Source organism: Cherax quadricarinatus, chromosome 18 (genome assembly GCF_038502225.1).
Source record: "Cherax quadricarinatus isolate ZL_2023a chromosome 18, ASM3850222v1, whole genome shotgun sequence".
In the NCBI taxonomy this organism is placed as follows: domain Eukaryota; kingdom Metazoa; phylum Arthropoda; class Malacostraca; order Decapoda; family Parastacidae; genus Cherax; species Cherax quadricarinatus.
Window position 1 is genome coordinate 20605035 of NC_091309.1, and position 12367 is coordinate 20617401.

A 12367-nucleotide genomic window follows, 5' to 3' on the forward strand; every position below is an offset into this window, starting at 1 on the left:
GGTGGTTTAAAGAATGTAGAGCGTGAGCAAGGGGAAGGTGATGGGAAGTGTGGGGGGTGGGGTGGGGTTTCTCGCCAGGGTTCTAAGTGTGTTAGGGTGTCTAAGGGAAAGCCCTCATTACGGCCTTCAGGTGTCTTACTTTAAATGTTAATGGGTTGAAGGCAGTGGACAAATGTAAAGTTCTGGAGGGTTATTTGAGGAGTTATGTGCCAGACCTTGTGTTCTTGCAGAAGCATAATTATAAATATTTAGGTGAATTGTCAATTACCGGATATGACATGTACATGGGTTGCTCTACACGACTGAAAGGTGGTGTGGCACTATTAATTAAGGAAGCCAGCCCGTTTCTTTTGCATAGGTGTGAGGTAGGGGAGGAGGGGTGGGTGGTTATGGTCGAGGGTATGTGGGGAGGGGTTCGGGTGGGTTTCATTGGGGTGTATGGGCCGGCGGAAGGGGACATGGGTGTTAAAAATAGATTCTTTAGGGATGTCCTTGTCTACCATTTCAGATCGCTGCCAGGTATTACAATTATAGGGGTGATTGGAACTGTGTTGTCCGACGTAAGGATGTAGAGCCTAGGGGGAGGGTTTTTTTCGGGGTTTTTAGGGGATCTGTTGAGAGGTGTGAATGTAGTGGATGTTGGAGGGGAGGTGAGCGGAGTGACGCATACGTTTATTAAGCATGATTATGCGGCGAGGCTTGATCGTATTTATGCATCTCGGGGGGTGAGGGTGAGCAGTGTGTGTGCGTTGAATGTAAGCTTCTCTGATCATCGTGGGGTCCTGGTGGATTTAAATTGGGAGGGTTTGCTGAAGCGTTTCAGAGGTTTCTGGAAGATGAATGTTGGGTTATTGAAAACAGGGGAGGGGAGGGAATCTTTTGTGTGCACTTGGAAAAGGTGGTGGGCTGATGGAGGGGGGGGGTTGATGTCATTGGGTGGTGGGACTCAGTCGGTAAGGGAAAGGTGAGGGATTTTTATCAGAAGAGGGGAAAGGAAGAGAGGCATTTTCAATATGGGATTTTAAATTACCCTCAGGGTCAACTACAAGAATGCTATATGGAAGGGGGGGGTGCATATCCGATGGGTGAGATTGAGGGTTTGAAACAACGGATTAGGGATATTCAAAATCGCAATTTTGATGCTGCAAGGGTTGCAGGGGGCCTTGATGAGGTCTTATAGGGAGACCGTCCGTCGGTGTATGTCTTGCGGGAGCAGGGGACACGTCGTAGGGAAACAGAGGTGATGAGTTTGCGGGTACAGGAGCAATTGGCGGGATATCATCAGGGGCAGGTGTTTTCGTCTACAGAGGGTATGGGTTGTTATGTGGATGCGTGATATGAGAAGAATGGTAAAAGTGTGGGGGTTAATTGTGAGGCGTTATGCGCAATGGGCGAATGGGTAAACTGTAATCTAGTGCATAAGGATCGATTGAGTTTGGGTGGGCCTATAAGTGAGGAGGAGATTAGGGTGGCAGTGGACGGGATGAGCATGGGTAAATCGCCTGGTATTGATGGCATCCCTTGTGATTTTTATAGGGAAAACTGGGAGTGTTTGCATGGATTTTTAATGGAGTTATTTAATGCCATGAAAACCAGGGGTAGGTTGGGGGAACAGCAGAGAATGGGTGTAGTGGTCATGGTCCCTAAAAAAAAGTCTTGTGAATGTGTGCATGACTACCGTTCAATCACCTTAATTTAATATGTGGTGATTACAAGATCTTTGCTAAAGTGTTGGGAAATAGGCTGAAAGGTGTTCTTGCCAGCGTTTTGGACGAGGGTCAATATGGAGTGCCTGGGTGTTCGATGTGTGTAGGGCAGGGGATTATACGTAGGTTTATAGATGAAAGTGAGGGAAACATCAAGGGTGGGGTTTTAGCATTAGATTGACATGCAGCGTATGACTGTGTGGAGCGCGAGGGGTTGTGGAAGTTTATGCAATGGCAGGGGTTTGGGAGGGAAATCGTCAGTTGGACTAAGGTGTTGTATGAGAAGGCAACAGTTAGGGTACAAGTGAATGGTAGATTAGGTCAACCTGTTAGGATGGAAAGGGGCTTAAGGCAGGGATGCCCTGTGTCGCAGCTTCTCTTTGCATTACTCCAGGACCCGTTCTATAGGGCTGTGCGTTGGGGCGTACAGGAAGGGATGGTGTGGGATGGGGTGTCTGTGGAACCGGGGATCATTGGATATGTTGATGACACCACAGTGCTATTTAGAAGGTCAGAGGATTTACCTAGGGTTAGTGAGTTGGTGGAGAGTTTTGGCATGGCAACAGGGATGATGCTTAATAGTGACAAGTCGATGTTATTGAGGGTGGGGGATGGTGTGGGTGGGGTATACGAACAGGGTGAAGGTTGGTCCCTGGTAAGTAGACTTAAGATATGTGGGGTTGTTCACATGGAAAATATCCTGGAGGCATGGAAGGTGAATTCGAAAGAAGCTGTAGATAGGGTTTTGGGTAGATTAGCGGGTTTGTGTACAGGAGGTTTGACGCTGCACCAGCGTGCTATTGTGGTGAATGTGAAACTGTATAGTAAGCTATGGCATGTGGCAAGTATATATCCCTTGGAAACATGTGATGAGAAGCGTCTGTTGAAGCGTGTGTATCACTATATTTGGGGTTTGGGTTGTGAATGGTTGTCGAGAGATGTTGTGTGTTTACTGGTACGCCAGGGAGGGCTGGGGTTAATGGCGCTGCATCTAAGGTTGTTGGGTATGTACGTTAAACATATTTATTTGAGGGAGGGCAGAATCACAGGTACAGGTTTGGCATGGGTGAGAAGGGACTTGGTACGTTGGGCGAGGGGTAGGGATGTTCAGGTGTGTGAGGGAATGTTGAGGTAGTTGTGTTATGCTAGGGAACCCTGCGGGGTTAAGATAGGTACACTGGCTCGGGTGGGTGGTGGGGAGGTAGTTGCTAGGGTTGTGGGTTTGTATCCGATGTATGCATGGAGTGATATATGGGGGCGCCTGCAAGGGTTGCGATTGAAGGCTGTGGTGCCGGAGGTAATGTTTAAATTTCTCCATAATATATTGCCGTCGGGGGAGGTATTAGATAATAGGCGTGTGCAGGAGGGACGGGAATGTTGTGAGTGTGGGGGTTTTGACACTGTTTTCCATGCAGTATATTTTTGTGAAAGGTTGGAACCAGTGAGAGAGTGGTTCAGCAGGGTTTTACGTATGGTGGGTGGGGGTGGTATTTGTGTTCTACGGGCATTAAGTTTGGATGTGGGGGGGGGTGCCGGTACAAAATGCGATGGGTTATCTGGTAGCCGACTTCGTGTATACTTCGTGGGTTTTACGGAGAGCGCCGGTGGGGGAGCGAATTAGGGCCCTGGCAGCGATATTTTATGGGACACAAAGGAGGAATAAGGATATCACTGGGAATAGATGGTATTTCAAATTTTCAGATGGATATCGTAGCTTTCGAGTGGAGGACTTATGGGCATTACAAATTCAGGGGACGTGACGAGGCTGGCTTCTTGAGGAAGGCGCGGGCGTGATTGGTGCATTTGGAGGACAAGAGGTGTAATGCGAGTTGTGTGGGTCAAGTGAGTGGCTTGGTGTCAGGGAATTTTTAATAACATGTGTTATGCGAAGTGAGGGGTTGAGAAACTGGTATGAGTAAGATGGAGCTTTAATTTAGCAAGGTATGAAGTCTGGTACTTTATGTGACTGTGAGCCTCTTGTGTGCATGATGACTGTGAAGGTTCTTAATATGCTAATGTATCATTTTTAACAAATGTACTTCCTGTGTCTTGCAGGTGTGGCTATGTATGAAGCATGTTTAAGAAAGTTTCTGTATTAAGATATGTTGATTTATGTTCTTTTTTTTTGGATTTTATTGGATTTTAATTTTTATATATTATTATTAATACTTAGTACTTCTATGAAGTGATGGTGTGTTTCTGTAGACTATTTTATTATGCTGTATTGTTATGTAGGGGTTTAATTACGCTTTTGGAGAGGTATGCTGTGTCTATGTATACCGCTGTATTCATTGTGGTTTTTGTACGTATGTTATACATGTGTTTATGCATTTGTCTTTCCTCGGTTATGCAGGAATGTGGTTATGTATGAAGTGTGGTTCATAATGTTTCTATTTTCAACAGTGTTAATTAATGTTATTTTATAGTTTTGGTTATGATGGTGACGGCAGATACAGCTGTTGGGAATACGGGGGGGGGGGGTTGTAGTGTGTGCTGTATTCTTATAGTAACTATTTGCACAGGGATGTTGCATACGGGTTGTTATAATGTTTCATTTCTAGTTTTCCATGAGCATCTGTTTTATGTCTACATATTAAACTATATGCTTCCTTGTGTTAGCGTTTTACCTTCTATGTTTTGTTTGAACCACTGTAATGTAACTTCGTGTATTGATGTTTTGTATTATTATTTTGTTATAATGTTTTAAGTATTATAAAATATGTTGGTAAACATATATGCTATAGGTCTAGCTATGTGATTATATAATATCTATTGTGGTGGAGGAGATAGTGGTATATGATTTATTATAGCATGTCTTTTAGTGCATTTTTGTAGTAGGATGACATGTGTGGGCCACAAAGCTCTTACCTGATTTTTATTTATGCATGATGAACATCCTCGGTGACTCCAAGTGTATATAGCGACTGTCGGAATGTTGAGCAATTCATATGGTGTACTGGGCTTATGAATTCTCATTTGGATGCCTGTTTGTTAAGGGATGGTGGTTTTCTATATATTTATTTTTTATGCTGTAATATTACGTTTTAAATAAAATATAAAAAAGTAGTAGTAGTAGTAGTAGTAGAAGAAGAAGAAGTGGAGGAAGTCTACGGATAAGAAAAATGAACACTGGAAGAGAGCTAATGGCCCACAGGGTGGGACCAAAAACCCAGGGAGGGGGGCACCCCGGCACACACAAAACGATGATAGGGAGGCATCTACAGAGACAAGGCTAGGACGGCGTCTTGCTGAATCATCCCATATACACAACTTTCCTCATATGAATCTCAGTCATGGCTTAGTCTCTGTTGATGCCTTCCTGTCTCATTACATGGTCAAATGCTCCAAACTTCAGAACACTCGTAACTTGATCTGTATCGCCTCCTCTCCTTATCTCTTCTCCTTTCCTTTCTTCTGCCTAGGTGTGTTCTATCGTATGTTTCCTCCATCCCTGTGTGATTGGTTTCACCCTCGTGGACCATTAGCTCTCTTGCAGTGTTTCATGTCCATAGACTTTCACTACTTCTACCATTGTAATATTACCTTGCTTCACTCCGCTGTCTGACTCTTGTGGCTCTACCAGTTCTCCTACCCACTACCACTACCTGCACCTCCTCTTCCACTACTATCAATGGTTCTTGATCGATAAACGTGCTAAGTTTAAAAATATTCTGCTTCTTAAATTATCATCATGGGTGACTGGGGATAACACTACAGAAATACCTAGAAAAAAATGTAGGCTTTGTGATGTACCTATAACAAAGAGGTAGGCTTTTGTGAGCTAAATTTACAAAAAACAAACTTTGTGATGCAAGCCTACATATATATGTACAAACGAATGCTTTGTCTATACTGAATTAAATATCACTTGTGGAAAATACTGTATATATTTTCCAGAAATTCAGTATTTATATGTAAATAGATGGCCATACTGTATTTAATAATATTTGTCATAGAAAACGAAGAGTCTGCGTCTGCGCAGGAGACTCACCATCTTGGTTCTGAATTTTGTATTAGAAACGTTGGCGAATGGGGAAGAATTTTCGTGCTCTAGAGGTTAAAATTGTGCTGACACCTCTCAAATAGGAGGCGAAATTGGCGGATGTGCATTCCTGCATAACTTGAGATATCAGACGACTGGACAAGACAGCTCCAGGAACCTCAGATAAGCTCTCTAGATTTGTGTATAATTCTGGCCAGTGTTTTCATAAATTTAGTTAGTGAGGTTTTTCTGAGTATGATACAACTTAATATCCAGTCAAATTGGTGAGTGATATTAAGATATATTTTCCTTCTGTTATGTAATTGTGTATATATATAACCATTTATTATTTTTAATATACAGTCCACAAATTTATATATTTACCAGTATTCCTGGTGTATGTATATTTCATTTAATTAATAGGTCCAGAGCAACTTGTGGTTATGACAGTGGTAGGTATCGAAGGGGGACATTTTTTGCGACCTAGGTGTCCCAAATTCCTACTTGTCTATGTAACATTGATAAATAATAATTATCTTTGTTATCATTTACTGTTATGTGCATAATTAGTTACATTCAGATAAATGCAATTTTCCACATCACTCTTTGTTTGAATATTTATTTTTTATTTCACAACTTCAAGAAATAATACTTGTTATATGGGAATCGTGCATTAAACTTATAAAATTAAACTTATAAACACTGAACAAAGTTAGTTCATGTTTGAGATCTGAAAATGGATTTAGAGATCTTTTTTTCCACAATGACAAGTCGATTTGATATACTTATTAAATCAGATAAGATAATAATTATATTTTCAGTAATAACATTAAAATTTGATGTGTTTAGTCAGATATCTGGCAGTGATTAGCATGAAAATCTGGAGTTTATCTCAGTATTAGGACTAAGCTCCTGTAGACTCAAACACAAAGATTATTATTATTATTATGATAATCAAGGGGAAGCGCTAAACCCTGAGGATTATACAGCGCCTGGGGGGGGATGTGGAAGGCATTCAGGCTTAATTCGGGGAGCTGGAGCACAGATCCAATTCCCTAAATCAAGAGCCCCTCACCAACATCAAGGAACCTTCCTTGAGGGGTCAAACACAAGGAAACATAATCCATTGTGACAAAATTATTCAATATTCCTTTATGATTATTATTATTCTACCCTTTTTTTGGGATAACCCTAATTTTCAAAGTTAGAGAAACCAGTTTCTAAGCACTACGATAGTTCTGATAAAGAAAAATATGGCAACTCGGTACCGAATAGGTCTTCACATGATGAAGACCCACTCCACGTAATTTTTCCTAACTGAAACAACAGCCTGGGTGAGCCAGACGAGTATTGTAAGAGTAATACAGATAATGATGGGGATACCAGGGAGATTTAGAACAGTGGCGGCTATATTTTGTTAATTTGTTTTTTTAACACGCTGGCAGTCTTCCACCGAGGCAAAGTTACCCGAAAAAGAAAACTTTCACCATCATTCACACTATCACTGTCTTTCCGGAGGCGCGCAGATACAACACTTCAGATATCCCTCTAAACAACATATCTCAAAGCAGGTGGGATTTTTTTTTTAATTATCATCATTAAATGTGCAACAGTGTGAGAACAACTTTTAGCTAACACTTAAATCTTTCCAGCAGTTCCGAAATTATTCTTTAATACCGACATTGTGTGCAATTCTTACCCAGCTTAAGACTACTGTGCCAGCAGTTTGGAGTCTCCTACACTATTCAAATTGCACATTTTCCCTTATAATGCGACTCCCAGCAGTAGACTAACACTCATGTACTTATATACTAGTATGAGAGTAAGGGCAGTCCTTACTTGCCTTCTCTGACAGGAGGTTCAGCTCAGGGCATGCTCCAACTGGTTGGTTAATTGTGTTCAAAGCCTTTCGACTACGCAAGGGTTACGAAGACTACATGTAACCTGTTTACCACCAGTCAAAAATGCTTTAATCTCTTAGTGATTAAAACAAGCGACATTTACTTCTCCGTTATATATATCCTTGCCGAGTGCTCTAAACAAGCTACAGGTCACGGTAGCAGTGTTGGTGCTGTGGACACAGGGAGGGGGGAATGGAACTTCCTGCGGTATGTGCCCCGCCCGCCACCCACCACAGTAAGTGTGGAAAGGAGAATAATAATGTGCTAATGATTCGCAGAGGTGAGGGACGCGAAGGTGGCGAGGTCTCGCTTATTACGCACTATGCTCTTACCTCAGCATCCATACCTACGTACGATGCTACTACCGCAACATCAATACCTACGCACAACACTGTTCCCTCCTACTTCAGCATCCATACCTATGCACTATGCTCTTACCTCATCATCCATACCTACGCAGAACGCTTTTCCCTACTCCTATCTTAATAACATCCATACCAATCCAATACTACTAACAACCACCACTGCAGTAATACCAATAACTACCACTGCAGTAATACCAACAACTACCGCTGCAGTACTACTAACAACCACCACTGCAGTAACACCAACAGTTACCACTGGAGTAATACCATCAGCCACCACTGCAGTAATACCAACAACTACCACTGCAGTAATACCAACAACCACCACTATAGTACTACCAACAGTCACAACTACAGTAACACGTACAACCACCACTACAGGACTACCAACACCTACCATAATAATAACCTTCACTACACTGATAACAACAATCTCTACTATCCTAATACATTTACCATTACATTAATATCAACAACTACCACCACTACACTAATACTAGCAATTGCCACTGCATTAATATCAGTAACCATTATTATATAGAACTTATACCAAAACTACCACTGCACTCCAGGCACTAATATACTAACCAACACCATTGCAGTAATACCAACCATCACTACCAGCGGCCACGCCCAGGTCTCAACTCAGGGTGGATGAGTCATGGCTCATGGACTCATTACATGGAGATCCATCCGCTGACATCCGGAACTTGATAATCATCTCAAGGATTTAAAAAAAAATTGTCTCCAGCCAATAGTGATGTAGCGCCTTTGTGCGGGACTCGTGGGATACCTAAGTGAAACATGTTCAGTGTGTAGTAGTATGCAGCTATGGGGGGCTAGAGCTGCCAGGGTTTTTAGTTTAATATGTTTATTATGCACCCCATACCCATCCTGTGGGCGGTAGTCAAAAGATTACAGAGGTACAGGGGCCTCCGAACTTTTCATAACGATGACCACATCGTATATTTTACACATTTTCCCGGGCCAAAAAGCAAAATCAGTCTTATAAATAAAAATAAATAAATGAATAAGTTTTATTTGACAACTACGAAGAAACAATACATAATTACACTGAGAAATGATATATAATGAGTAAAAATGTCAAACATAAGCCAGTGCTCTGACAATATAATCATTTATTGAACTGCATATGAGAAAAGCTGGTACAAGATTAATGGGAATGATGGAACTGTTTTTTTTTTTTAATTTCAAAATATTGCTGAACTGAGGTATCAAGCTTGAGGAGCCAGTTATTAGAATGAACTTCAAATGCTCACCGTTGAGTGCACAGATAGGCAGCCCCGGGGCTCGAGGGATACCTCAATAAAACATTTGTTGAGTATACTGGAAGCAGTTATGGGGCTCGAAGAATACCTAAATGAAACATTAAGTGCACTGGTAAGCAGCTATATCATCCACAGACATGAATAACTGACTATTTGTATCTAGTGGTGCTATCTCCTTTCTACATCGTCAGGTTTACCTGGAGAGGGTATGTATATCAGCAGCACAATATACTGACAAGTATGTGAATAAGACAATATGTGGCTTGTGACATGTCACGATTATAACCTTTAACATTTAAACAACTAAGTAACTGCGTGAAAATCAGATACAATAAAAAGAGGTACCATAGGAATAAAGTGAAGTGAGTTATTTACATGAACATTAAATAGAGAAAATCAGCGTACAATAATAGGTACACGAATATTAACTACACAAGAAAACACTCTCCTCCCTTTCTGTAGCTTCTTTCGTTAGGAGCCTTTTAGCTCTTCCTGAACTGTCTCATGCTAGGACTGGCATTGACATGTTCAGGTAATCCGTTCACCTCTTTTATTGTTGTGTAATAAAAGGTATTTCAGGCCTGACCACCTGCTGTAGGCACTGCAAAATTGTGTTCACTTCCCTTAGTTTCATACAGGTTTTGGTTCTAAACCTCGACAAACTTCGCAGCACGATATTCTAAACACTGCTTGTGGGAAATCTTATATAATATGATTTAACTTCTGCTGTTTTACTCTGTCTTCAACATTCAGCATGTCCAGTTTCTGTAATTCAGCCTTACATGCTCTCCTGGACCCAGGCCCAGGATGAATCTTAACATTTTGTTCTTAGTGATATGTAGTCCGTCTTTCATCTTTTTTTTTAAAGCAGAGTTTCATGAAGAATAAGAATAATTTACAACAGTGTATAAGAGCTAGACGTAAGGTCCTGCGAGCCTCGGTCACTGCCTGTTTATAAAGGAACTTTAGCCTAGCATTCTCTTTTTTTTTTTTTTTTTTACCACATTGTTGACTATCAATTCTCCTGACATGTCTGAGTCAAAGGGAATTCCCAAATATTTCACTGAAGAACTGTCCCTAGTATACTGTAGTATTTTATTCTCTTCTTTTGTAAACGAACATTTTATTAATTCTAAACAATGGAATTTATTATGAATCAAGGACAATAATCAGCCAATGTATTTCGGATTTTTTTTTTTTTTTTTTGCTACCAGAAAATTTTGTGAGAGTGGTGTTTGCGTTGGGATAGATTTAGTTAGGGATGCACAAGCTTATAAAGGTTAGTCAACCCTGGCCTAGGTATTCATTTACTTTTATGTCTACCTACCTGGAATCTACCTGGAGGGCATTCCGGGGATCAACGCCCCCGCGGCCCGGTCCACGACTAGGCCTCCCGGTGGATCAGGGCCTGATCAACGAGGCTGTTACTGCTGGCCGCACGCAATCCAACGTACGAACCACAGCCCGGCTGATCAGGCACCATCTTTAGGTATCTGTCCAGCTCCCTCTTGAAGACAACCAGGGGTCTTCCCGTAATGCCCCTTATTGCTGGTGGGAGGCTGTTGAACAGTCTTGGGCCCCGGACACTTATTGTGTTTTCTCTTAGTGTACCAGTGGCGCCCCTACTTTTCACTGGGGGTATGTTGCATCGCCTGCCAAGTCTTTTGCTTTCGTATGGAGTGATTGCTGTGTGCATGTTGGGGACCAGTCCCTCCAGAATCTCGCCTGCGCTCCAGTGAGTACAGGTCAAGTGCTTCCAGGCGCTCCCAGTAATTAAGGTGTTTGATGGAACTTATACGTGCAGTAAAGGTTCTCTGTACATTCTCTAGATCTGCAATTTCATCTGCCTTGAATGGGGATGTTAATGTACAGCAGTATTCCAGCCTAGAAAGAATAAGTTATTTAAAAAGGATCATCACTGGCTTAGCATCTCTTGTCTTGAATGTTCTCATTATCCATCCTATCAGTTTCCTCGCAGATGTGATAGTGGCATTGTTGTGGTCCTTGAAGGTGAGGTCTTCGGACATTACCACACCCAGGTCCTTCACATTACTTTTCCGCTCTATTGTGTGATTGGAGTTCGTAGTATACTTAGTTCTAGTTATTATTTCCTCCTGTGAACAGGAGTAAATATAGGAAATATGAAGGAACCTAATACTAAAGGAACACAGTAGTCGTGTTCCTCCTTCTCTACGTACGGGACAGTTTGCGTTTGTTACCACGGTGTAACTATCGTATATAATAGGGTAGTGGCACACTGCCGATGCCTCCAATTTTGCTAAATAAAGAGAAATTTAGGATGTATAAATTTAGTATTTTTCCACGTTTTCTCTATATATATTACATTCTCTAGCTTCTTTTACCTTCTTACTATATTTATTTATTTTGTTTCTAATTTTTCCCTCCTCACACTTTCCTATAAATTTTTCGTTTCCCTTACTTTTTTTCTATTTTATTCCCGGATTTTATGCAGTATTTTTTTAACAAGTTGTTACATAATTTTTCATTTTTTTTTATTTTGTGTGTACAGCTTTTGCGGCAGATGGAGTGGTCTGAGTTCCACCGCAACAAGTGGAAGCAAGCCACCACCTTCGCCTGGAAGAACTTCACTAATCCTCTCGTCAGGAGAATGTTCTCCTTCGTCACAGTTCTGGGGAAGGCTGCTCTTCCCAAGGAGAAGCTGCAAGAGGTAGGTGGGAGGAAAAGGAGGAGTGAACATGATGGGAGAGAGAAATTGGCGGAAGAGGGAGGTAGGGAAGATAATGTTAACATGGAGGACAGGATGAAAGACAGGAAGGAGAAAAGGAAAGAGAAGATTAGAATTGAGGGGACAGAGAGGAAGGAAAGAAGAGTAAGAAAGAATGAAGGAGTTAGGAAAACAGAAAAGTGAGAAGGAAGAAGAGAGAAATATAAAGTAAAGGAAGTGGGTGGCGAGAGAAAAGAGAGATGAGCATATAAACACATGAACCATGCCACTTCTGCGGCAAAATCTAAATCTAAATCAAATATTAATACAAATTGTGACGACAATATATATGTGCTTGTTAAAATAATGTATAAATACTAAAATTAAGAAGCAGGAGAGCAAGACAGTGTATACACTATATAAATTACCCAAATCCCA

General features: G+C 41.4%; 1 protein-coding gene across 1 annotated transcript in view; it reads left to right on the forward strand.

Annotated features, from left to right (window-relative positions):
- Positions 1-12367, forward strand: part of LOC128689434 (angiotensin-converting enzyme) — an 87793-nt gene that overhangs the window by 49761 nt on the left and 25665 nt on the right. Inside the window, exon 3 of the mRNA XM_053777738.2 lies at positions 11774-11932. Within this exon, the coding sequence (XP_053633713.1) occupies positions 11774-11932 (159 nt within the window). The remainder of the gene's footprint in view (positions 1-11773; positions 11933-12367) is intronic.